This window comes from Sinocyclocheilus rhinocerous, unplaced genomic scaffold (genome assembly GCF_001515625.1).
Source record: "Sinocyclocheilus rhinocerous isolate Xijiao unplaced genomic scaffold, SAMN03320098_v1.1 scaffold830, whole genome shotgun sequence".
NCBI lineage: Eukaryota > Metazoa > Chordata > Actinopteri > Cypriniformes > Cyprinidae > Sinocyclocheilus > Sinocyclocheilus rhinocerous.
In genome coordinates this window covers 168,611-195,466 of record NW_015636881.1, presented here as the reverse complement: position 1 = coordinate 195,466, position 26,856 = coordinate 168,611, and the positions used below count along the sequence as shown (strand labels likewise).

At 34.9% G+C, this 26,856-nt stretch overlaps 1 protein-coding gene across 1 annotated transcript in view; it reads left to right on the top strand.

Moving 5' to 3' along the window:
* The window catches only part of neo1a (neogenin 1a), a 156,239-nt gene that overhangs the window by 71,134 nt on the left and 58,249 nt on the right, over nucleotides 1-26,856 (top strand). The window contains exons 3-4 of the mRNA XM_016563001.1: nucleotides 16,055-16,330; nucleotides 17,400-17,550. Of these exons, the coding sequence (XP_016418487.1) occupies nucleotides 16,055-16,330; nucleotides 17,400-17,550 (427 nt within the window). The remainder of the gene's footprint in view (nucleotides 1-16,054; nucleotides 16,331-17,399; nucleotides 17,551-26,856) is intronic.

Below are 26,856 nucleotides of genomic sequence, written 5' to 3'. Positions count from 1 at the left end.
GTCTTGTGAAAAATAAGTCAACTTAAATATATTAAATATGCACTTGTAGTGTACTTCAAATCTTAAAAGTATATTATTAAAAAATGTACTTGCAGGCAATGTAATATCCAAGAAGTAAAAGGACGCTTAAGTGTATTTAATGAGAGTACACTTTCATGACTGTTGTTTTTAGCACACTTAAGTACACTTTAAAATAATGTCAAATTACATTTTTTACAATAGAATTACGTACGTAATTACTAAAGATGTACTTAAGTCCTACTTAAGTGAATCAAAAACACTCTCAAAACTCATCTAATTGCTTTTAATATAAATCTAATCTATAAGCCTTTTCGTTTGTGTCCGAAAACATTGCATTCAGTTTGCACTTAAGTATATTATTTTAAAGTATATTATGTCAGTTATTATGTTATTACTCTTTTTAAACGTATGCTAAAGTTGACTTCTTTTTCATAAGCGATGCCATGTTGCTCAAACATAGAGCAATGTTTTGATAGCACCACAGTTTTTTTAAAGTATTTTAACATCCAAAAAGGTACACACAAAACTACCTTTTGCTGCAAAAATAAATAATAATAATAATAATAATAAACATGCATGGATGAATCATTCACAATAAGATTAATAACACGCATTAAGGAAATAGATTTTTATGCCGACTTTAAATATATACAGATACATTTACATAAATCTATAATATATAAATATAATTATAAAACTAAGAACCAGACAAAAGCATAGTAATGAAAAGGATGTAAACTGCTGTGCAAGTACTTAAATCAGTAGCAATGGCTAGATTACTTTCAGCCAGTTACTCCCCAACACTGGTGTGTTCAGCTGAGACTGTACAGGAGAGGTGTGAGATGACATTCCTTGGTTTTCTCTGCTGGTTTATTTTCACGGTCATGAAGTGCCATGGTCTGAGGGGCCCCTGCAGCTGCAGCTCTGTTTGTGCCATGCAGCTTCACACCTCACAGGAGGAACCTGTTCAGACTGGTCACAACAACACTAGAGGGGCATGTTTCAGACGTGTCAGTGGAGCCAACTCCATTGGAGCTAGAGAGGGGCTTTATCACTAGCTAGTGTCAGTCACAGGCTGTCTGACACTCTGAAATGAACCATGAAGGCAGTCTTATGCATGTGGGCTCTCTGTGACACCAGATGAATATTTTCAATTAAAACAACACCATGACTAAAGGTTTTTAATTGCTGTTGCTTAGAGGGTTGTTCACAAAAAAAAAAAAATCTATATATATATTTCTTCTGCAGAACACAAAAAATATATATCTTGAGGAATAGTGGTAACCAAACAGTTTTGCTTACCACTGACTTCCATTTCATTTCTTAAGAAAGAAAGTCATAAAATATCATATTAAGAGAGTTTTCAGTTATTGATTATTTAGATATTAATTTTATCTAAGATGTTTTTCTCCCTAAAATTCCTTAGGATCAATAAAAATGGAAACGAATGAGAAAGTTTTTGATGTATACAGTAGGATCAGTATTCCTGGATAGACTTTTTATTAAATTTTTTTCGTCTGTGAGAAATCTGCAAATATGCAGCACTGATTCATTTGTAAAAGGACTTCATGCATGAATTATATATTATTTAATCCTGTATATGTCATTATTTACATTATAAATGTAATTGTAATAATTATTAATTTAAATGTAAATGTTATTTAGATTTTAAAATGACAGTTATTTGATCAAATAATCTTCATTAAACAAGTAAAATATCAATATAAATAAGATTAAATATTAATAAAATAGCACATTAAGCACACATGTATAAATATATAAATAAATGTATTTTAAGAAATATATACATGTCTGTATAAACCTTATCATCTTGGCTCATGAATATATAATTAGGTGATGAACCCTAGCCATAAAATATTTATGTGGTTTGCTACAATTTTTTCTTCACATGGCAGATGAAACTCCTTATGACATGATTAATCCTCCGATATATTTATGTTATAATGGTTACTTTACCCCTATGTCTCACCCGATAGAAATAAAGAGCATTTGTGGGCAATTTGAAGACATTTTTTGAGTTCATATTGAAATCTCTCACTTTAGATTCACAAACATTGGTATTTTAAAACTGTAAAGGAAACATGATCACTTTTTTTTAAATCTAAGAAGCAGAAGTCTCCAATTATTCTCAATGCTATTTAGACAAAAAAAAAACTACTGAGATATTGAAGAGAGATCTCATTTGTGTTTTTCTTTCCTAAGGGTATTCTCAATGTCAAACGTTTCTTTTTTGACTCGTGAATTAAATGCAGATATATCATTATGCGTGTGATAATAGCATTCAGAATGAAGCTGTCTGTGGCACTGTGTGATTTGCCCAAAGGGAAAAGGAAAGAGCAGCTTTCACACAGCTCTTGGCTTTCATACTCGTCTCGCACCCTCAGTTTTGCAGGTGTCCGGACTAAAGAGGCTTATTATTCTTACTCCAAGTGAAGAAGAGAAAGGCGAGCTGGAGGGAGGCTCAGCTGCTGGCGATCACAGCACTGCGTCTGTCACCTCTGGCTGCTCGTCCTGCCCTCCTTTCTCTCCACTGCCTGGGTGGATCTGTCTGGAGGAAGGGCAGAGCAGCCCACCACAAGCTGCCCGTCGTCTGTGACACTCCCAGCTTTCTTTCTGTTTTTCCTCCTGCTGACTGGTTTCTCAGCCTTGGCTCATTCACACTGCGTAGTCACCTCATATAAGTGTGATTGACCGAAGCTCACAATTAAAATTGACAGATTGTTGTTCTTCGTGCCAGTTTGCTGAGAGCCATAAGGAAAGACGCATCCAACAAGTCACGAGCTGAGAAGGACACCTGTACCCAGTGTGCTGATTTTAGCGATTGGATGGCGATTAAATACTCAGGCCTGAAGAAAAAAAAGAAAATCTGTCTCCAACTTGTAATTTGGCCTGACTCTTAGCCACCGAGACACATGGTACCTCCTACATCCCTGGTATGGTTGAAACACAGAGCAGATGTGACGTGTAATTCAGGGCATCATCGAGAACGTCAAAAACGCTTCAAAGTAGAAATGCTGTTTGACTCACTTCCAGATGTGAGACTGTAGTGACATTAAAACAAAGCTGTTGCCAGCAGACTGCAGAACGTGTTTGTATGTTCGAGTGTGATAGATTATGTGTGCAGGGTAGGGATCTTCTCATATCTGTGTCCATATATGTGTGTTTGGGGGAAGATGTGCATGATATAACCAGTTCCATCTGCTTCCTGATCTCAACACTCCTATAGGAGACATATTAAGAAGATCCACATAGCCTTTTGATAGTACTGTACTTAGATTTTTCTCAGAATAAATGTGTATATGTATTCATTCATTCATTCATTTAATCAATCATTTGTTTGTTTGTTTATTTATTTAAATAATGCAACCCAATCAGAATGCATTGAGGTTCATGACAAAAGAAATCATATTCTGCTTTAATGATTTTACAAAAACAGAGAAAAAAAATCACAGATTATATTGCTTATATCTTAACTGTTTACCCAATACATCAATGAGATTTTTATTTTATTTTATTTTATTTTTTATTTTATTTATCAAGACACCAATGAGATTTAATAGGTATATTTATGCATTTGATTGTATGCATTTTTTAAATTTATTTCATTAAATATTTTTTATTTGTTTATGAAGTTATTTATTACTAGTTTCCTTTTATTTATTTGTTATTTGTACAATTATTTATACAATTTAAACTTGTTTTTTAATAGGACACATATTAAATTGATTTATTTTATTTTATTTAAAAAAACTACATGGGGCTAATGACTAAAAAAATACAAATCAGATTAATCTTTTATGATTTCATGCATTAACAGAAAAGAAAAAAATCAGAATCTTAATATATATATATATATATATATATATATATAAAAAAAATTTAAAGCTACATGGGGTTTGACAAAAAAAATCATAAATAAATAAATTTTATTTTACAAAATAAAATTTATTTTACAAAATTAATGCAAATACTGCAAAATTCTGGGCGTTCGTGACTGTAAAAATTACAGTATTTATAGCTGTTTAATTTTCTTCACTCACTCTATTGTCTGGTGTTGCAAACTCAGTTTTGAGACCCCTCTTGAGTGTGGGCTACTAACCAATACCACCCTCTTCTCTTCTCACATTCCAACTTCCTGTGCACTATGAGCTTCCTGTCAAAAGCTGAGTACAGACAGACTGACACAGAGCAGATCTGCAGATGCTCCGGAGGCCTCAGAGAGTCAGAGATCCACACAGACAGAAAGAGCAGCGGGTCAGTGTTGCTTTTGTTTATTGTAGCATCTATCAGCAGCTGTCAGTGCTGAGCGCATTAATCAGGTTAGCTGGTGGGCCGTCTGCAGGGGTCTGACTGCATCAGGCAGGTGATGAGGGCCCGCTCTTTCCTCATTGGTTAAAGTGTGCAGGCAGACTTTGTGTGGACGTTGGGTCCTGAGAGGCTTTGATTGGCAGATCTTTTGATTGAGAGGCTTTGATTGGCAGGTCTCAAGTCTTGTTCTGCTGGCGCTACAGAGCGTGCTCAGTCCAGCCTTGTGGAGGTACGATTCCCCCCGTCTCTGATAAGAGGGGAGACACAAGGTCCTGACAACACATTTATCTGTGCTTTGTAATGCGATCGGCCTCTCCCTGCGGTGGTGCCGTCTCCCCTGGCAACGACCTCTTGTGAAGGTCAGTATAGCTGAGAATAATGGAACAAGTTGCTCAGAATAAAACATGCCACCTTAGTAGTGTTCAACCAAATGCAGTCAGTGTTGAGTTTCTGGCTCTTATGAAAAAAAGAAGAAAAAAACACGAGTGATAGTCTGACTTTCACTGTTTTTTGAAGCAACATGATGTGACATGAGGGAATTTTATCAAGAGAATAACCAGTCTACAAATGGAAAAAAAAAAATAGTTTCTCAATTGTTTCACCAAAACAGCAATGACTTTAAATGTATAAAAATAATTTAATTTAATTTAATTTAATTTAATTTAATTTAATTTAATTTATGAACTCAATAAAATAATTTAATAAATTATTTCTCAAACAATTTGAAATGCAACCCCCATGTATTTTGAATTGTTTGTGATATTTTTTTTTCATGTTTGCAAAAATTCATGAATCAAATTCTGTTTTTTCAAGGCAACAATGAAATCTCTTGTATATCTCAGTTATTTCATCATGACAGCAATATTTAAATTAAATATTAAAAGTAAAATATTTTTTATAAATTAAATAAAAAGAAAAGAAAAAAGAAAAGAAAATAAATGCAATAAAAAACTAAACTAAAAAAATTCATAAAACTCAAACAGTTCAAAATAAAAGGGGGTTCATGCAGGGGCAAAAATCCATTAATCAAATTCTGCTTTTTTAATATAACTTTATATATAGAATAATAGATTTCAATATATATATAAAATACAACTCAATTTAAAATACAAGTGGGTTCATGACTGCAAAAATTCATGAATCAAATTCTGCTTTTTCAACAAAACAATGAAATTCTTTATCTGCTCTGTGTAAACTTTTCCTTTGAGAAAAAGATTCGGGATTCAGATTCTCTCACATTTCAGAGATTTCAATCATGTCTCAAACGGCAGATCTTTCCAAGATACCAAAGTCTGCAAACAAAAGTAATTTCAGTATGAACTCAAACATCTTTCATCACATTTTTCAAAGACCAAATTATTTGAGCTACTTTCTACATCAACTTTATATTCCTTACTGTGTGTAAACAATTTGTGTGTATTTTTATTTCTCCTATAAATTTCTAAGAAACGTCTGAGGCAAACATTTTTAAATCTTCTGAAAGAGCAACCACTGAGCAATTAAACCCCTCTGAGAGCACACAGAGTACCAGTGCTTCATACTGCTGCAGTACACAATAAATAATAAAGGGTTCCAACACCAATAATTATGAGTCTGTTTCCCTGTCTGTGCAGTTGGCATTCAAGACATGTCTTCAGGGCATAAAGGACTGGTGTGCATTTTCATTTGCTCATCTGTATGCAAATTCAAGATCAAACAGAGGCCCCCCCACCTTTAATCGAATGGGTCAAACCCACTATGATACCTCTTACTGATGCATTTTAAATGAGTAAAAAACACAAGAGAGGAAAGTCGTGAAAGCCAGAAGAGTTTAAATCTAGAGCTTTTTAAAAAACATTTTTTTGACAGTCTTGTTTATTATGCATTTGATTAAACTTTCATTATTCCTAAAACATACTTTATATATCTTTAGAGAATTCTCAAAAGCACTTTGCAGAATGTTAAACATTATCAAGTCTATCTTTCCCAGTTTTCATCATGATTGGTCTACGCTCGATCCCTGCTGGCTCTGAGTCTCTCTGTCTGTGTCTGTGTCTGTGTCTGTGTCTGCTGTGGACAGGAGCCGTATTACACTGGCCATCTCACTGCTGCTCTCCTGCCATCTAGTCTCTATGACTGAAAATCATTTATTTTCCAATTACATCCACGGCACTGTGAAATGAAGTGTCGTCCTGTTTGGTGGTATTGGGCTTTCTGAAAACTCTCGTGTTGCAGCTGATCACAGTCAAAATCAACAGAACATTTGACAAGATACCAGAGGATTTAATGTAAACCTGCCACTGAAGTTTCTTTTCATCTCAGCTTTTCGAGCGAGATCACCTGACCATAACCCTCGCTGTCCAGTAACACTTGGGAGTGTCCAAGCAGTGATAAAATGTTCTTTACAGGCTTTCTGTTTCAGCTTTTTTCTGTTTTTCTGGATTGTCTACAATCAGATTTTATAATGACGTTATACACTGCTGGGCTTTACACATTTTAGAATAGAATTGGTTATTTTTCTTTTTGTTGGTATGTAAATGGAGGCAGTTTACAGTCAGCGTTTGACCTCACTATGAGCCTGCTGTCTCTCAGAGGTTTGGGTTTCAGTCAGTGAAAGCAGATGTGAATGTATGCTTGTGATATCTCACATTGATGCAGTGCTAATGTATCAGAGAGGAAGGGAAGTTTAATTGTGTTAGACTTCTGATGAGGCGGCCTCATGGGAAAGCGCCGCTCGTTCACTAATGTGTGTGCCCGTCAGCAGCCGGACACTTCTGGGAAACCGGCTTAAAATATAACCTGTGAGCACTCTGACATTCATCTCTATAGTTAGGAGAGATGAAGAGCTCAATAGTTAAGTAGTGAACCTGTGGCAAACCCACATAATTTCAACAAATAATTACCAATATTCTCACAATCTTTATTAGTAACTGGTAGGGTGATTTTTCTTATGTAAATTGTGATTAAGATTTAAAATGGAATAAAAAAATACATTACAAGATGTATTATTATTGGCTGTTTTCCTTAATTTTCAAATGTTAAACCATTTTTGGTTCTTTTGCTTCTTTTTTGTTGTAGTGATGGGAAGTTTGGATCATTTTACAGACTCAGACCTTTGAGTCTCGTTCAGCAAAATGAACAAATCTTTTTTCGAGTCATTTCGTTCATTTTAGCAAAATGTAATTAAAATGTTACGTGTTACTTCCCTAACACATCTACTACTTACACAAACGTTCATCACACTACAAACAATAAAAAACTATAATGCTATAAGAAACAGAAAAGATTAATTAATTATTTACCTGGGTCTTTAACCTATGATTAGCTCACCTCATCTGACAAGTCTTCGGGTTTGAGTCATTCGTTCATCACGTGACAGCCCCATAAACTTAACCAATGCAGTCTGAGCCAGAAAGAGAATTGATTAGTTCATCTTTCGAGTCTTTCGAGTCGTTCGTTTTTTTGTCACGTGACGTGACAGCATTGGATAGAGAAATTAGTTAATTTCCTTACAAACAGGTGCATAGTTATTATTATTATTATTCATTCATTATTATTATAATTATTATTTGCTCTTACAGTTACGTGATGCGTTTATGGTCTCAAATTGTAGCTTTTTATTTCTTACAGTTTATAAATGTGTGAATTTCTGTCATGATGGTTCTTTTCCATAACACTGAATGTGATAAAAAAGATAATAAAGAGTTGGTTATTATTATTATGTCTCTTTCCGGCTCAGACTGCATAGGTTAAGCTTATGGGGATGTCACGTGATGAAAGAACGACTCAAAAAACCCGAACACTCGAGAGATTAACTAATCAATTCTCTTTCCAGCTCAGACTGCATTGGTTAAGCTTATTGGGCTGTCACGTGATGAACGAATGACTCGAAAAACCCGAAGACTCGAAACAGGTGAACTAATTTCAGTACAGAACCTATAGGATGTTGCGGATGCGCGACTGAATGAATCACTCCCCGAGACGACTTGTTCGTCCCGAGTCACATTAAAGATTTGTTCAAAATGAACGAATCGTTCAAGAACGACCCAACACTATTTTGTTGATAATCGCTTCTCATTACAAGTATGCGAAGATGTTGTGTTCCTAAATGCATGTTAAATTGACCCAAATTCAGAGTAGATGTGGAGATGGAGTTTGTATGGAGCAGCATTTACTGTGAACTGAGCCGCTCTGAGATGCTGAAAGCGCAGGCTCATGAGCTGCTCACGTGTAAATAAACACATTTCCACACTCCACTCTGAAACAAGTAGTGCACGTATTTGAATTAAATCGCAGTCTAAGACTAGTGCATTATTATTTTTATTAAACATGCAGCCCTGGTTACTAGCTGGTGATCCTGATTTGAACTTTGTAAACCATCTTGGACCAGCAGCAAAGCAGCTATGATGGTCAAAATCAGCTTGACCACCTTAAACTAATATGATCTGTTTTGTCCAGTTGTAAACTGGTGAGTAAGAATGGAAACAGGAGTTACAATACAACCTGTTACTTTTTTATAAACCTTTTCACGTATCATTGATTTTAGGAAGTTGTATTAATGACTCCTTAAACATTTAGCGAATGATTATGTCATATATCATCATAAATGATGGATGCTTAATGTTATCGCTCTTTAAACTGATTGCAAATCATTATTAAGCCTATATTATCAGTTCTCAGTGCTATTTGCACAATGTTTTTCCACAGTGGTTGACTGAATTTAACTCAAATCTCAACTTACTTTGACTGAAGAGTCTAAACTTTGATCTTCGTTCAGTAGTTCAGAGTATTTAACCAAACACAGAGAAGGTCTGGTTAGTTTTGGAACCAGCTGTGTGGACTCCATTTAAACTCATAATAGAAGATCTTGCAGACCGCTATCAAATATTTATCCTTGCTTGTAAGGCTCATGTAAAATTTACAGGCTGGGAAAGGTGACATGCAATTCTCAGTGTGACTCCTCCCTGAACTGGGTCATGTTATGGCTGGCAGTTTTCTCCTTTAGGTTCTTCTTAGACAGCATATTTATAGAACTCCAGGACAGATGACTGGAGCTCAAAAAGTTTTCTAATTTGGACAGGAGCCATGTTAAGACTGCAAGAACCTTGAGATGAATATTTCATGAGAGAAAAAGAAGGGTGGTCAACTTAAATCTCATCTTTTAGTGAAAGATGATTTGAAGGACGGTAGGGAATTCTCAGTAAACAGTGCCATTTGTGCTGAAAAATATCAGAATATTTTTAAATGAGTAATTTTTCTGTAAAACAGAATCGAACTATTGACAAGGCTGATATACAGTAAGTGCAAACATAAAAATGTACTGATAAAAACTGAAGTTTCTTTTATATGATGGCAGAAACATCAGACCATTATATATTAATGGGGAAATGTAAAAAAAAAAAATTCTCAGAAAATGCATATGTTTTTTTTATTTTTTATTAAATCTTTCCCTATCAGTGTTTTATTTTTATTTTTAAGGTACCAGCCACTGCCACTTTTTTTTACATTTTCCTATAAAATGTTTATGGCCATCAGAATAATTTGATGCATAAATATCTGAACATGCAATATCAAAAGAAAGAACAGTGCCTCTGATTTTAAATAAAAACAAACAAAAAAGAATTAAAACAAATAAAAAAGTTATTCTAGCTTCATGCATTCATTTTAGTAACACTTGAATATGGTTATGTTTCATGAAAAAAGCACAATTTTGAATAAAAAGCAGAGAAAATTTTTGCTCAAAGATGTCTCAAAAATGACAAAATTCTGTCAATGGTGGGGAAAGAGTTAAATTGTAATGATGATTAATGGGAACAACAATTTCTTGAAATTCTGATAAAAAATAAAAATGAAAAATAAAAAATATCAGTATATTTTTTATTTTATTATATTTTTTATTTTATTTTACTTTTGCTCATTCCGCATTAAAGTTAAATCTAATAAATAACATGACTAATTTGTAAAGTTAATCTTGTCAGTAATATCAGTAGTATGTCAGGAGGACACTCATATCACACAGTTAGCACTGTTTCCTGATAATAATGTGTACATCTATGCTTATGGAAGGTAAGGCTATTTATTTCCCCTCGCTGGGGTGGGGTCTTTGCTTGGGTTTGAGCTACAGCCTTTCTGTTTACTGCTGCTCGAGCGCATGCTGCTGTGAGGTTGGTCTCTTTGTTTTCATCCCAGACCTTCCCAAGCCCAGATTTATCTGCTCATATCCAGCTTTAACAGCATCGGTAAATCGTGCCCTTCTATACTCGCTCTCTACAGGCCTAAAAACCCTGCCGCAAAATGGAGGGAACTGTTTGTCCATGAGCCTGTAAATTTCTGGAGCTTTTTAAAGAGCTGCCTGCCACATCTAAGACCCAATAAAGAAGAGTATCCAGACTCGAATGAACAGTGAATGAGCTTCTGCCCAGCGGGGTAGAAGAGACCTTTTACCCACTCAAATTCTTTCCTCGGTTTGACAGAGGCAAATGGAAGTTGGGGCCTGCTTCATGGTACACTGGGGGCCTTAGGGGCCCATGATTTGAGGTGGCTACATTTCTCTGCAGGGTTTTTGCCCTCGCTATGACTCCCAGTGTGTGGAATCTGCTTTAGGTGGAAATTCTCATCACCCAATTGATTGTCTGTTTTCCTGCCTCAGCACTAACCTGTAATGGTCATGTTAGAGTTGCAATTTGGTATGAAAGTTTATTTCTGCCACAGAATAAACAATTTTGAAAAGGTAATTGCAATTTCTAATCTCAGAGTTCAGATTATTTTTTTCTTGCAGTTGCAAATTCATATCTCACAATTCTGTCTTTTTTTTCCTCAGAATTGCAAGTTTATAGTTGTTCACAATTGTTTGTTATAAAACTCACAATTGTGAGTTTACGTCGTGCAATTCTTACTTTTTTTCTCAGAATTCTAAGTTTACATCTCGCAATTAATAACTTGCTATTTGCGAGATGTAAACTTGGAATTCTGAGGAAAAAATCTAAAGTGAGTTCATAACTTGCATTTGCGAGTTTATATCTCGCAATTAATAATTCAGAATTGAAAGTAATAAATCGGCAATTCTGAGAAAAAAGTCAAAATTGTAAATTATAACTTACAATTGTAGACTTACATCTAGCAATTAATAACTTGCAATTATATGTAAACTCGCAACTATGAGAAAAAAGTCAGAATCACAAATTTATAACACATTTATTCTGACATTTTTCCTCCAAATTCTGAGTTTACGTCTCACAATTAATATCTCGCAGTTGCAAGATATAAACTCACAATTCGAAGAAAAAAGTCAAATTGTGAGTATAACTCACAAGTGTGACTTTTTTCTTTAAATTCTAAGTTTTCATCCTGCAACAATAACTTTTAAGGTATAAATTCTAAAATAATTTGAATTATGAGATATAAACTTACAGTTCTGAGAAAAATAAGAAGAATTGTTGGATAAAAAGTCGCAATGACCTTTTTTATATTTTTATTCTCTGGCAGAAATAAGCTTCCATAATTTGTTGACGTGGACTACAGTGGACAAACAGTGGCAGAGCTGACAATCTGACCATTAAACAGACTGTCCTCTCCAATGAAATCACACAAGAGTCTGGCCAATAAACTCTAATGGCTCTGTCGATCCAAATCTCCAGTTTGTAGCATGTTCTTGTGTACTGAGATTGATGCCTGGATCAGGCCACCAGAACGGGATATGTGTGTCTGTGTGGTAGACCCTCAGTGTGTGTCCATGAGCTGATTTTGTGAGGTCCAAGCTTATGGCACTCACTGGTTCCCATGTAGCATTTACACCAGTGTAATGAATCACTCAACAAATGTTGCTCTTGGACTAACTGGTTGGAAAGGACGTAACAGAGGAAGAATATAACAGCAGGGAGGGTTTACACTGCCACCAAAACACATTGCCTGAACTGTACTCTAAACTATGATTATTTACATTAATGGACCCTGCTGAAAAGACCAGTTTAAACCAGCATGGATTCTCATGCTTTTCCAGGTTGGTTTATGCTGGTTAGAGCTGGTTTGATGCTGGTCTGGTTGGTAAATACATGCATTTATTTGAAATTGTGAAATATTTAAAATAACTACTTTTTTTAAATAGACAATTTGAAAGATCAGTTTTCTGTTTTAATATATATTTTAAAATGCAGTTTATTGCAGCTAAAAATTTCAGTAGCCATTACTCCAATCTTCAGTGTTACATGATCCTTCAGAATTTTTCAGGATTGTTTGATAAATAGACATTTCAAAATAAAAGTGTTTATTTGAAATAGTAATCCTATGTAAAAATGTAAAAGTCTTTATTGTACATTTTTATCAATCTTACGGATCTCAAACTTCTGAACAGTAGTGTAATATATATGTATGTATATATATATATATATATATTTTGTATTAATATTAATAATATTTCTCACTAGGCTTTTCACTAAATGGACACAAGAAAATATGACATTTATTTACAAGAATTTTTATTTAATAATTTTTACATGCAGAAGTAACATGAGTAACAACAGAAGTAACTGTATTATAACAACAATATTTCTAATTCCATGCCTCATATCACTCTGTATTGCCTATCTTCTCATAACATCATTTAAACTTAAATCAATATTAAATTTCCAATAATGCATTTATGTATTCATTAATTTGTTAAATAGCTATGTAATAAGACTGATACCGTCAACCAACCACTTTGCATTATGGTATTAATCACCCTCTAAGGGTTTATTTTGCAAGAAAAAAAGACCAGCTTGTATTATCCCTTACCTATGTGTTGTAAATATGTTATAATGTATGTCCTCTAGCCATACAGAGGTATAACAAACAATGTCTAGATTTTTTCTCTAAAGATTGAAGAGTACTAGTATTTAATGGACAGAAATACCCAGAATATTTCCCTTAAGAGCATAAAAGCTGTTCTGTTGTAAAAACCTGATTTTGTATATAGTTTATAAGGGGATTAAAAGGCCACAGCATGCTCTGTGAAACCTTTCTGTCTGCTGTTATAAAGCAGAGCCTGTGGAGATGAATGAATGCTGTTCTCTGTTCACTCAGAGCCAGCGGCTGATAGCATCTCTCACTGCATGCTCTTTCACATTAAGAGAGAGTGAGAGCATGGCATGTGTGTAACGGTCTAATGCCAGACAAAGGAAACCCCATCACTCCTCTCGCCTATAGTCTCTCTCAAAGACATTTTCATGTACGAGTCTTTATGTTCACCTGCAAGGGATCCATAGATCTGTTTTGAGCTTTAGTGGCAGTGCTAATGCTAAAGCAGCTCTTTCCTTATTTTTCAAGCAACACACACATAAAAAGAAAGATGTATTGCTTAAATGGTGCTCTTTTATTGTCATAAGACTTCTTAGTTATGTTTAAGTGTCAACTTTCTCTCAGATGTCTCAGGACGTCGAATATATATATATATATATATATATTCGCATACACTAAAGCATAGAGCTGCTGTTCATGCACAGTAATCTGACTGTTGTCTACACAGTTTAGTCCTTGTGAAAATAAGTGCACTTAATTGTAATGAATTAAATATGCACTTGTAGTCTACTTAAAAGTATATTTAAAAGTATACTTTTAAGTATACTTTTAAATATACTTAAGTATATTTAAAAAAAATTTTTGCTGACATAACACTTCTAAATAAAATAATGCTTAAGTGTACTTAAAGAGAGTGCACTTTCTTGACTTGAAAGTTTTTAACTCACTTAAGCACACTTTTAAAAAGTGCACTTTGTAAAATATCAAATTAAGTTTAAGTTAATAAGTTTAACTTTATCATCGTTATAATTGTGTAATTACAAATATATTTAAATGTATGACTTAAGGGTTTTAATAGAAATTAAATGATAGCCTATGTAAATATGTACTAAAATCCTACTTCAGTGGATCAAAAAACACTATAATTTAGCTAATTGCATTACATAAATTTAAACGTGAATACATTTCCATTTAATTGCAATTAACATGCAGTTTACCTTTCAAAAATATTACATTTAGTTTGTACTTAAGTTTAGTCTTTTATTATTTTCACAATATGTACACTGTTAAAAAGTAGGCTAAAGTGTACTTCTTTTTATCAAGGTGGATATTAAAGAGATTTGTGACTGTGATATCTGTGATTTTTACTTCCATATGATGCAGGAAGCAGATACTGCAGAGAAACATGAGCAGCTACCCTGTGGAATGAGAGGGAACTGTGATTAAGTGGAGTCAACTGTATTAGGCAAAGTGCTCAACGCTTCGCTCATCATAATGTGAAGTGATGAACTTACTGCTCCGATGAGCTCAACTACACTGCTTCATTGCTAAAATCATGTGGAAGACTCGAGGAACTTAGCTCATTTAAATAAAGATTTAAATACAGAACCCTCTTCAGCCGTAATCTTGAGTTATGAATCGGATAGTGTGAACTGATTGATAAAAATAAACAAATTTATCTTGTTTAATTTTGTATGTCACCTGGAAAATAATAATTAAATCATAAATATTTAACTTAAAATACACCCAAACTTAATGTAGAGTAATTTCACTTGTATGCCATGACTACTTTTCAGCACCATAAGTTTCATTTACAGAGATTTGAGGGCAAATTTTTTTACCTCTAAAGAGCCACTTATTGAACTCAGAATTGAAACTCTGAGCATGGAAGGAAATAATTAACCATTTAAAGTCAACTTGAAATTAAAATAGACTATATTTACTATTTAATACACATGATCTTATTGTGCATGATTCCTCAGTGCAAATAATTACAGTTGTCTTCAATGAATCAAAATGCAATAACTTCCTCCGCCTCTAAAGCACATAGATCACACAAACTGAGAAATTAAATGTTTGTCAGGGTTGGGGATGAAGGGATGAGGCGAGGACTCAATAGTGCAGAGTAATGGGCTTTTAAAAAAAACTCACCTGCCTATAGCCTTAGTAATCCTGAAGACATTGATTAGCTTGTTCAGGTGTGTCTGATTAGGGTTGGAGCTGAACTCTGCAGGACTGCGGCTCTCTAGGACCGAACTTGCCTACCCCTGCACTAGACCGAAGTGACAGAACCCTGACAATGTTAGCCTACAGGCAAACAGCTTTAGGCATTATTATTGGTATTTCAACATTTAAAAAGCCTTGCCAATATAACAAAGTGAGTGCCATTTCATATACTCACTTTATCCGTTTGCACAATAAGTACTTAACACTTTCTGTTTATGGCATGCAGTTCTTAAAGGGGTCATATGATGCGATTTCAATTTTTCCTTTCTCTTTGGAGTGTTACAAGCTCTTGGTGCATAAAGAAGATCTGTAAAGTTGCAAAGACTAAAGTCTCAAATCCAAAGAGATATTTTTTATAAAAGTTAAGAGTCAGCCACACCTACCTAAAACGGCTCGTTCTAACACACCCCCACATACCTACGTCACGATCTCGGAAGATTTGCATAACGCCGCCCAAACGTTCACGCAAAGAAAGAAGGCGTAACTTACGCGTTTCAGAAAGGCGGGGCATAGAGGAGAGTACAGTATGTACAGTATGTGGAAAATAATGTGTTTTTTTAACCTTAAACTGCATAAACACATTTCATTACACCAAATACACCAAATAATATTCTTTTTAGCAGCATCATATGACCCCTTTAATAAGAAGATGAAACTTCATTGCAAACCAAAATGTATTGTAATTATTCAGATTCTGATTCTTCTGATTTCTCTCTGTTTTCAGGGATACCGCGGTACCTCAGTCAGCCGGAAGCCTCGTCGGTGCGGGTGGGTGACAGTCACATGCTGAACTGCGAGGTGAATCCAGACCTGGTGTCTTTCATCCGCTGGGAACAAAACAAAGAGCCGGTTGAGCTGGACCAGAGAGTCTTCACGCTGCCCAGTGGTGCTCTCGTCATCAGTAATGCCACAGAGGCAGACGCAGGCCTATACCGCTGCGTGATCGACAACGCTGGGCCCACCAAGACCAGTGAAGAAGCAGAAATACAGATACTGCCTGGTAAATAATCCATACTTCCATACATATTCCAATTCCATACTTAGAATTGTATCATCAGACCATAAAGTTGCAAATTAAATTATGTCCATGTCTTTTTTTGACATTTTTACCAGTGTAAAAAGCTTTATCTGCTATCTTAATATTTAGACTGATTTACTGACTGACCTTTAAACATCATTTTGATAACAGAATAATAGTAAATTCATCCAAATTATCCCAGCTAACAAAAATATGTTCTTATAATTTTTTGCAAAACATACATTTTCTTTTTAAATGGTTAAAAAAAAATTCTTGGTTACGCACATTAGAGAAGTCATTAGAGAAATGTTCCATTTTATCATTTTGCAAACATTATAGTAACGTTACTTTTAAATGTTGTTAAAAGTCAGGCAAGTTTGAATAAATGTTATATTAATGTTACAAGAAGACCATCTGTTCATAACTTTGGAAGAACCTTTAGAAGAAAAAATATAAAATTTTTTAGATATGTGTCTTATATAAATATAAATATGTCTTCAAAACTAATTTCAAGCATTTAACCATAACTCTTTTATATCAAAAGTAGTGCTGTCAAACGAATAATCGTGATTAATTGCATCCAAAATAAAAGTTTCTGGTTACATAATATATGTAGGTGTACTGTGTATTTTTATTGTGTATATATAAATACACACATACAGTATATATTTTGAAAATATTTACATGTATATACATGTATATATTTATATTCTTATATTATATATAAATATATTTAATATATAAACACATTTTTCTTTAATATATACATGCATATGTTTGTAATTATAATAAATATACACAGTACACACATATTATGTAAACAAAAACTTTTATTTTGGATGCAATTAATCGCGATTAATCATTTGACAGCACTAATCAAAAGTTTTTTTATTATTATTATTATTATTTCATGACAAACATAAATTCAGTCAGGTATGTCCAAAACAGCATTTACTGAAAAAAAAATATCTTTTTGAAAAGTTTAAAATGATTAACATAATCAGGACAGGAACAGACACTGACTGTGAATGCACTTCTCTATTTTGTGCAGAATCAGGGGAGGAAAGGACCCTGGAGTTTCTCCTGGAGCCCCAGCATGTGTCTAAAGTCGTTGGGGAGAGCGTGCTGCTCCCCTGTGTGGTGACGGGATATCCCACAGCCTACGTCACATGGATGCACAAAGACCAGCTCATTGAGTACAGGTAGGAAATGCATCATCAAGCAGCATTTCTGTCCTCATAGATCTCCAGGGTGGATAGATACTCTGCTATTACTGGATCCAGAGCTCTGCACCCTGAATCAGACAGTGATTTCCACTAACAGCTCATTGATTCCTCTGTGTTGCCAATGTGACGAACATGAGCTTAGAGTCCCGCTGTGGCAGCAGTGTCCACTTTTAGGGATCACTGTCTGTGTACGTCTGCTGTTCTGCTGGCATACAGCCCTGTCCCAGCTGCCCGAGTAAATAATTAGAGTGACAGCGCCTGCCTGAGAGGTGTAAATGCCAGTCAGGACTGCAAGTGTCTGCACCACACACACACAATCTCTCTCACACCTCTCTCATGAGAAACACTGCCAGGCTGTTCACAGATTAGACCTGGGAAGCCACTTTTTCATGCTTCATTCTTATTAGCTGCTGGGTGTCCAAAGGGCATGTGTGACCCAGAGATTGTGATCAGCCGATGTTCTCAACACTGCATGCTAAAAAAAAAAAAAGTGCTGACGGGGTTTCCACAGTCATAGCCACATGGAAATGTGGTTATTTTTATGGGCTTTTATGCCTTTTTATTGAGATACGACAGTAGAGAGACGACAGGAAAGCACTGGGAGGAGAGAGGGGAGCAGGATCTCGAAAGGACCTCGAGACGGGAATTGAACTCGGGTCACCGTGAGCGCAGATGCGCTATGTGTCGATGCACTAACTATTGGCGCCAACATGTAAGGAAATTTTAACGTTGTGATATTCAGGCCTGGAAAAGTCTGGAAAAATAATACAAAATAGGGATGCTCTTATAATAAATTACTTTCTTTTTTGTCTAAATAAAGCACTAAAAGCTAAAATCAATTGTGAAACTGAAAAATCAAAAGTGAATTTGGGCATTTTAAATAAATTTTTATGAGATTTTCTAAGAATACATTTAAATGTGGTATTAAAGGTTTAGTTGACCCAAAAATTAAAAATCTGTCATCATTTATTCATCCTCATGTCATTCCAAACCTATAATACTTTCTTTTATCTTCAGAGAAGATACATAAGACACTTTGAAACCTGAGACATTTTTATCCCTACACCAAATCTTTAACTTTTCAAAGTTCGAGTTCATAAAAACGTTGTAAACATAACATGATTCATGATTGCTTTATTTGAAAAACTGGTTTCATTTAGGGCAGGGGTGCCCAAACTCGGTCCTGGAGGGCCGATGTCCTGCAGAGTTTAGATCCAACCCCAATTAGACACACCTGAACCAGCTAATCAAGCTCTTACTAGGCATACTAGAAACTTCCAGGCAGGTGTGTTGAGGCAAGTTGGAGCTAAACTCTGCAGGACACCGGCCCTCCAGGACCGAGTTTGGGCACCCCTGATTTAGGGTTTTCTTCACATACAGTATAAACACTGATCAACGCACATACATAAAGCACATTAAATATTCTTGCTTGACAAGTGAGAACTGATGAACTGTTTTTGTTACATGGACTCTCAGTGGAGCAACAGAATCTCATGTTTCTCACGTAAATTATATTTATTTGTGTTTAAGATGAATGAAAGTCTTATGTATGGCGTTATTTTAATGACAAATGTCGAGAGCGCATTATTGTAGCGCGAAAGCACATTAATATAATGCGCGAACGCGAATCTCTCCGCTCGCGCGCGGATTTCCTTTGCTCTCGCACAAAACCGGACGCGCGCGCTCAGATACACGCTGCTCTCGCCCGGAGAGAGTGCGCACACTTAAAACGTGTCTCTCCTCTCACTCAAACTGTGTCCTGTGCACTCACAAATCTCTCTGTGCTCATGCACTATAGATATTAATTATTTTCACACCTGAATCTTAAATCTTACATCTTCTGATGTAAGACAGAACTATTTAGATATGGGTCAGATGCCGCACTCTCAAACTTAGATGACTGAAAAAGATGTTTTGTTCTTGACAATTAAAAAGTTCCTGTGAGGTTTCCAGAAGACAGGGTTTGGACTGTCAGTCAGTAATTGGGAATGTTAAATGAAAGAGCAATAGGGAATATTTGTAAGAATGTTTGTATTATCAGACAGCGATAGAACGAGGCATTCGAGCCCCTGCTTGACATATCCGAATTTATGAAAACATGCTTTGCGTGCCACAGCCTCACCGCGCTGTGGGGATTATCCACGGTAAACGGACGAGTCAGAGAGGCAGAACAAGGGAGAAAAGATAGATGAAAGGGTACAGTGAGAGTGACTGTTGATTGCCTCATATTGGGGTCTGTATGAAGTGTGAATTCAATCCCCCAAACCTTACGACTCAATTTAAATATGAACAAAGCGTGTTCACGGTTCCTTTGATCATACTGTGCAATACCTATCTCCAAATATTTCTATAGTACAGAAGCATTCGGTTCATTGTGTGTATGAATATTTTATGATGTAAAGTGTGTCCCTCTTTTCTGTTTACAAAAAATAAACTGAATGTAACACAAAAACCCCAAATACACTCTTAAAAATAAAGGTGCTTCAAAAGGTTCTTCAAGTGATGCCATAGAAGAACCATTTTTGGTTCCACAAAGAACCATCTCTTTCTTACCATTTTATAATCTGAAGAACCTTCTTTCGCCACAAAGAACCTTTTGTGAAACAGAAATGTTCTTCAGATGTTAAAGGTTCTTTATGGAACCATTTAGACAAAAAAGGTTCTTCAATGGCATCGTGAAGCAACTTTTTTTTTCTTCTTTTTTTAAGAGTGTAACAACCTTAATACTGGATGAGATTCTAGAAATTATTTAGGCTATTTTTACAGTTTACCTAAAATTAAAAATTAAAAAACAGGGTCATTACGGTGGTCAAGATGGATTTTGGAACAGTGTAGCTTGTCCAAGGTTTGTTATCCACACCAGCTCAGTAAGACTTAGTGAAATACTGATCAAGCGACTAGCCGTTCATCCTGCCCCCTGGATTCTCTGAAACCCCATTTAGAATCCAATTTGGGGTTGATCATTGTCTGCTGCTCTCCCGATCTATAAAGGTCGGGTGAAAATATTGCGGGTTGGCCATTGGCAGAGTTGCTTATCAATGTTAATGGCCTATAATTTCTGCAGCCTTTTGTTCAGGATATGTATTAGCAAGATTAAATGCTGTTTTCAGCTCACACTCTCCTGCTATTAAATTTATGCTGTTGGGAATAGAGTCTGGCCATGTAATGTTTGGATGAAGGGAGGGCGCTTTTTACACTTCTAGCAAAAAGTAATAAAATAGGAAATATGTGACCCTGGACCATAAAACCAGTCATAAGGGTCAATTTTTCGAAATTGAGATTTATACATCATCTGAAAGCTGAATAAATAAGCTTTCCATTGATGTATGGTAAATTTAGTTCTTAGCAATGCATATTACTAATCAAAAATTAAGTTTTAATATATTTACGGTAGGAAAATTACAAAATATCTTCATGGAACATGATCTTTACCTAATATCCTAATGATTTTTGGCTTAAAATAAAAATCAATTATTTTGACCTGCAATGTATTTTTGGCTATTGCTACAAATATCCCCGTGCAACTTATGACTGCTTTTGTGGCCCAGGGTCACATATATTTTTGGAAAAATACACCCAAATATATTTTAAAATGTATTTCACAGGGAAGAAAATAAATTTCCAATCTTACAGTAGCCTACATTTAGTCTAAATGTAAATGTAGATGGAATAACTTAGCAGAGATCAAAACTAGATTTATAATGATTCATTAAAATGTGAATCACTGGTAACACCAGTAACATTGACTTCCACAGTAAGACTAATTCAGTGCAATTAAGCACACTTGTTTTTCACAAGGGCAGGCTTTATTCACATCATCTGTGGCCTGGTGATTAGCACTACTGTTTATTCCCATACCCTGACCTTTTACTGTCTGGAGATGCAGGGTTTCTGCCCCTGCTGAATAGAAAAACAGTACAGTCCATCAGTCCACACAGAAGGAGCCTCTCTAACTCCCTTATGTGTGTATAGGGGGAAAAGTGTTTTTCTCGCGTCGAAATCCAAACAGTGCTCTATTAACCGTGGAGTCACACCAACCGCTCTCCGTCCCTGGCACTAGCTGCATGCCCATCTCTCAGGCTGGGATGCTCTTCAGATAGAGTCACTGGGCAGAGAGCTGAGAGAGATATATAATAGCAGGTTTGGAGACGCTCAGGATTCTTAGTGGGAGTTTAACAACAGGCTGGATTCACTGAAGGATAAACACTGAAGACTGGCACAAAGAGCTGGTGGGAGGGGGGAAGGGAAAGCCAGACAGTGTGTAAAAGAGACAATGAGAAAGAAAATAACATATTTCCGTTTGGATCACAAGCAATATAATTTATAGTCTTGTGTTGCCAGACCTTAAACCTTCAGCATACGATATCTGGTCCACATTGCAGCTGATTTTGGCCAAAGACTGAAAAAGGAAGTGGTCGTCTGATTGATATAAAATGACCAACCACTTTGCTGTTTACTTTTTTGTTGTATTGTAAACAAATCTCTTTATTTTCCTTATTTTAAGTATCTTTAAATGATTCAGTGCCACGAATCTTGCAAACATTTGCAAATTTGCCTAGTTCTTTGTAGCAGTCTGGAAACTTCTGAGCACGATTTTGTTTTTTTTGTGTACTGATAAAAAAACAGTGCACCCGGACACATGAAAATTGATTATTCATTTTTTAAAGAATACATTTAAAAATGCAATTGATATGCATACATTGATTTCTGAATTATAGTTCAGTTTTCTGAAGAACAAATACTAGTTCAAGTTTTTGAACACCCTTATTAAGTATTTGGTATTTTTATTTTATTTTATTTTATTTATATAGAAATCAAATAATAATAAAAATATATATTTATTATAAATATTTACACAACCTTTGTCCACTAAATCAAAGTTGTTTTTTGTGTGGAAAAAAACTAAAACAAAAAATATATTTATTTATTTATATTTTAAATTATGAAGATGTGTAAATTCACATTCAGGGTAAAAAAAGAAATATGCTATTACTTTTTTCTTTATTGTTACACTGCACAACATTTCTCTACTATTATTTTTGGGCTGTTTAGTTTTCTTTTTGTATAGCAGTCATCCCCAAACATTTTTGTCAGCTGAAATCTTTTCATATTCATTTGAAGTACCCTCTGAAATGTTATATTTATATTTCAATAGTTTAACAACATACACATATCCATGGTCACTCTGATGTCCATTAATGGTCACATGACATGCAGGTAAATAAAATAAAATATTATTCATATTTTTAGGAAGTCTTTTTTTAATGTTTATTTATTTATTTTTATAATTTTTTATATTTTATAATTTTTTTTTTCATCAACTCGCAAACCCCCCAAGTTTTCAATCTGCAGTTTGGGTAACCCCATTTTATAGAAAAGTATAGTTTATAAGAAAGCAGATGTGTGAAGGGAGCATTGTTATCAGGACAATGTCGGATTCAAAGAATGGAGCTTGACATTTTGCACATATTCATTTGAAGGACCCTCTGAAATGTTATATTTATATTTCAATAGTTTAACAACATACACATATCCATGGTCACTCTGATGTCCATTAATGGTCACATGACATGCAGGTAAATAAAATAAAATATTCATATTTTTAGGAAGTCTTTTTTAATGTATTTTTATTTTACATTTTTCATCAACTCGCAAACCCCCCAGGTTTTCAATCTGCAGTTTGGGTAACCCCATTTTATAGAAAAGTATAGTTTATAAGAAAGCAGATGTGTGAAGGGAGCATTGTTATCAGGACAATGTCGGATTCAAAGAATGGAGCTTGACATTTTGCAAAAGCCCTTGCCATTTGTGCATGGAGCATGCATCAGAGGCTCCATGATTGGTCCATGGGTGACCCATCCGAGGCTGAATCTACGTCATTTAGTGAAGTGAAGGGTTGGAATGCACTGTAGTGGATGTCTGTTTTACTGGTTGGCAGGACATCGCTGCTGTTGAATAGACCATGCAGCACTATAGCAGGATTCATTCAGCCAACTGTGTGGCAGCTGTTTTTGTCACTGGAACATATGAATTTTGTGACTTCCTCTCCATTTCTGCCTCTCTGTCCATTTTTTCCCCTCTCCTATTTCCCTCTGAGTTCCTCTGTGTCCCGTCCCTTCAGGAATGACGGTGGCCTCTCCGTGCACTCAGAAGCTAATGACACATCCAGGGCTAAATCCAGCCTCACCAGCCAGTTCATTCAGACCTCTAATGCGCACATATTACGCAGGCTGTGGCTTTGGGCATGTGTGTAGTAATGTGCTAATCAAAATATTGGTTAACCTTTGGAGGCACCTGCTAGACACTTAAAGAAAGGTATGATGACGGTCCATCTCATCCCAGCTGGGAAAAACAAACACTCTGACTCATTGTAAAGATGGAGCTCTTCATATTGATTTTATGATCAGTTTTTCCCTCTTCTGAAGTATTTAATTTGAAGCTCTATAAAAGAGCAGCATACATCACGCTGGAGACACCACAGCTGCGAGAACATAATATTCAGGATTTAGAAAATAATATGACATTAGCTCATAAGGGTTTTTGACTTGGAATGCTTTTTCTGCTTTGAACTCTCTAAATATGTGGTGTAGTCAGGATGCAGCCCTGTCCAGAGAGGATATTCAGTCTATTTCAGAGCCACCTGCACATTGCAGTGCTCTATAGCTATTCAATTGCTCTGCGAAAAGTTCATTATTCAACAATGCTGGTAAATTAACAAATATGAATGAATTCTTCTTCTTTAAAAAGCAGTTAATTCCTAACTAAGTATTATTCAGCATTAAAAAAAAGATAATCCCAGCCCAAGATGGTCTTAGCTACCCTGCAGTGAAACAACAGTTTGAAACATCTGACGTTGGTTTACTGGTCTTAGCTGCTCTTCAAGCTGGTCTAGTTTGATGGTTTTAGATAGGATTTAGTACCTGTTGGGTATTTTGAGAACATTAGTTGGTAGACCAGATAAAGAGTCAATGACAAAGAAGAATGTCCATAATTAAAAACGTAAAAATCAAAAAAATGTGCCACGTTCCTAAAAATGTATTCTTTGTATTCATGATGGTTTATGATTTTGGGGAGGGGACAAAAAAAAAAGCTTTAATACAATTTTAGAGAAGGATTTCAATTTCTAAAAATGTCATATGGTGTTAACCGTCAAGTAACACCATATGACACATATTTTCTAAAAACAAACAAACAAAAAAACACATTTTCTTACATTTCATAAACATATTTTCTTAAAAAAAGACATTTGTAAATGAAAGATTGATTCAGGATACATGTTTAATGCATGTAAAAATGAATGAATTAATCATTCATTCACAAATGTCTTTTTAAAGAAAATGTGTATGAAAGAAATCATTCATATACATACAATATCACCTGAACTTACCTTGCTTTGTAATAAAAGTTTAAAAACTTACTGACAGTCATGAACTTTCTTTTTTCTTTTTCTATTTTAATCCACCACATGGCTTTATTGATCACAGCATATGACTTTGGTTTTACGGATATCAGTTGATTTTTCTTTCTTTCATATAGTAATAAGCAATGAACCATATTTTGCCGTACATTGATAAAAAATAAACTTAATCTATTTTGGTTTTAACACGGGAGTTGCCACAAAAGCTGGTTGTGACTGGATTTTCCAGTGGAGTAACACACGACTTTTGCTGGTGGCATCAGAAGGAATAGTGTCACTACCCTCATTCAAGTCTTGGCACAGCATTAGTTGCTCCTCTGTTTGGAGTCACAGCCATGGAGCTGAACAGTTAAGGGTGGAGACCATGCCAGATCCTTCTGAGCTGTTGACAAGGCAGCCTTTCATCTTGCTCACTTGTATCTTATGACGGCATCAATCACAGGCTGGCTGCTCTGAGGCAGATTGGGTCAGTGCCACCGGTAGTTTGGTGTTGGATTTCTGTTGACGGATGCCAGTAGTTTGGCCTCAGAGCTGCACACTGGATATACATCACGGCATATGCAGCGCTAGCCTGCCTGCAGTCATGAGCCTTTTGCACGTTATTTGAGGCAACTCCTCACACAGAACAAAACCATTACTGCTCCCTCAACACTCCTAATATACTGAATGAAGAATAGTATGTGTTTAACTTGCACAAGTTGAGAAATTTTAAGGAACCCTGTAAGGGTGAGGAAATGACCAATTGTTCAATAATGAATGGGAGGATTTGTGATGTTCAGAATGGAAAAGTAATTTCTGTTCATGCCATTTTTGTTTATCTTTATATGTTGCAAAATAGAGCTTGAAACCATCGATTTTATTATAATTATTCATATTCATATTATTCATATTATTATTTAACAGATGGTAAGTGAAAGGAGGTACCCAATCTTCACTTCTATTTATTTATGAGGTTGTAACTCTTACAGAAAACGTGGATATGTCTGAATACAACCCTTATTTGAGTTTTTTGTTATTTTCTAGCAAAAAGCATTGAATAAACATTAAAATAATTTTAAGTAAATAAAGTATAAATACGCCTGAATGAGAATCACTGCGCAGAGTATAGCCTATTTACAGACCAAATGATTTGTAGCTATTGGTAAAACACTGTTTCCCCATGAAAGAATTGTTTATTTATTTATTTTGTATTTATTTAAATTTGGTAACAGGGCTGAATGGTGGATGCTTTTACCAGTACATTTTGACAAATTAAGAAAATAGATTATGGTTATTTAGCAGTATTAAGTTACATGACATGAAAATATTACACTATTTTTTTTATTTATTTTATTTTTGGTCATTTGGTCTAACCCAAACTGAATGATAGTATAATTCATCCTAAAACTAAAACCCTTTTACTTGCAACCCTGTTACCCATTTTGTTTTATATATGTATGTATAGTAATTTTTCTTTTTTGATGTTTAATGTTGTTTAATGTAATGGTGTTTAGAAAGTACACAGGATTTTTAATTGTTTTTTGTATTCAGACAATTTTTGGTAACAGGGATGAAAAATAGTGAATGTATGAATAAAAACATGAATGAATGAATGAAAAAACAAACAAATAAATACTTTTGCCATAAAATAATAATAGTCTGTATAGGGCTGGGTGATTTGGCAAAAAATTTAAATCTCGATTTTTTTCAGAACGTTTGACTGATTCTCAGTTTTTTACGATTTTTAACTAGTCAACTTAAAAATGTAACTACAACATGATTCAAATTATCTTTTTCTTTATTAACCCTCTATTTAAAGAAAATTCTATTCCAAGTGCAACACACATGAAGTTGTCAACTGGATGTAAATGTTAAACAAATCACTT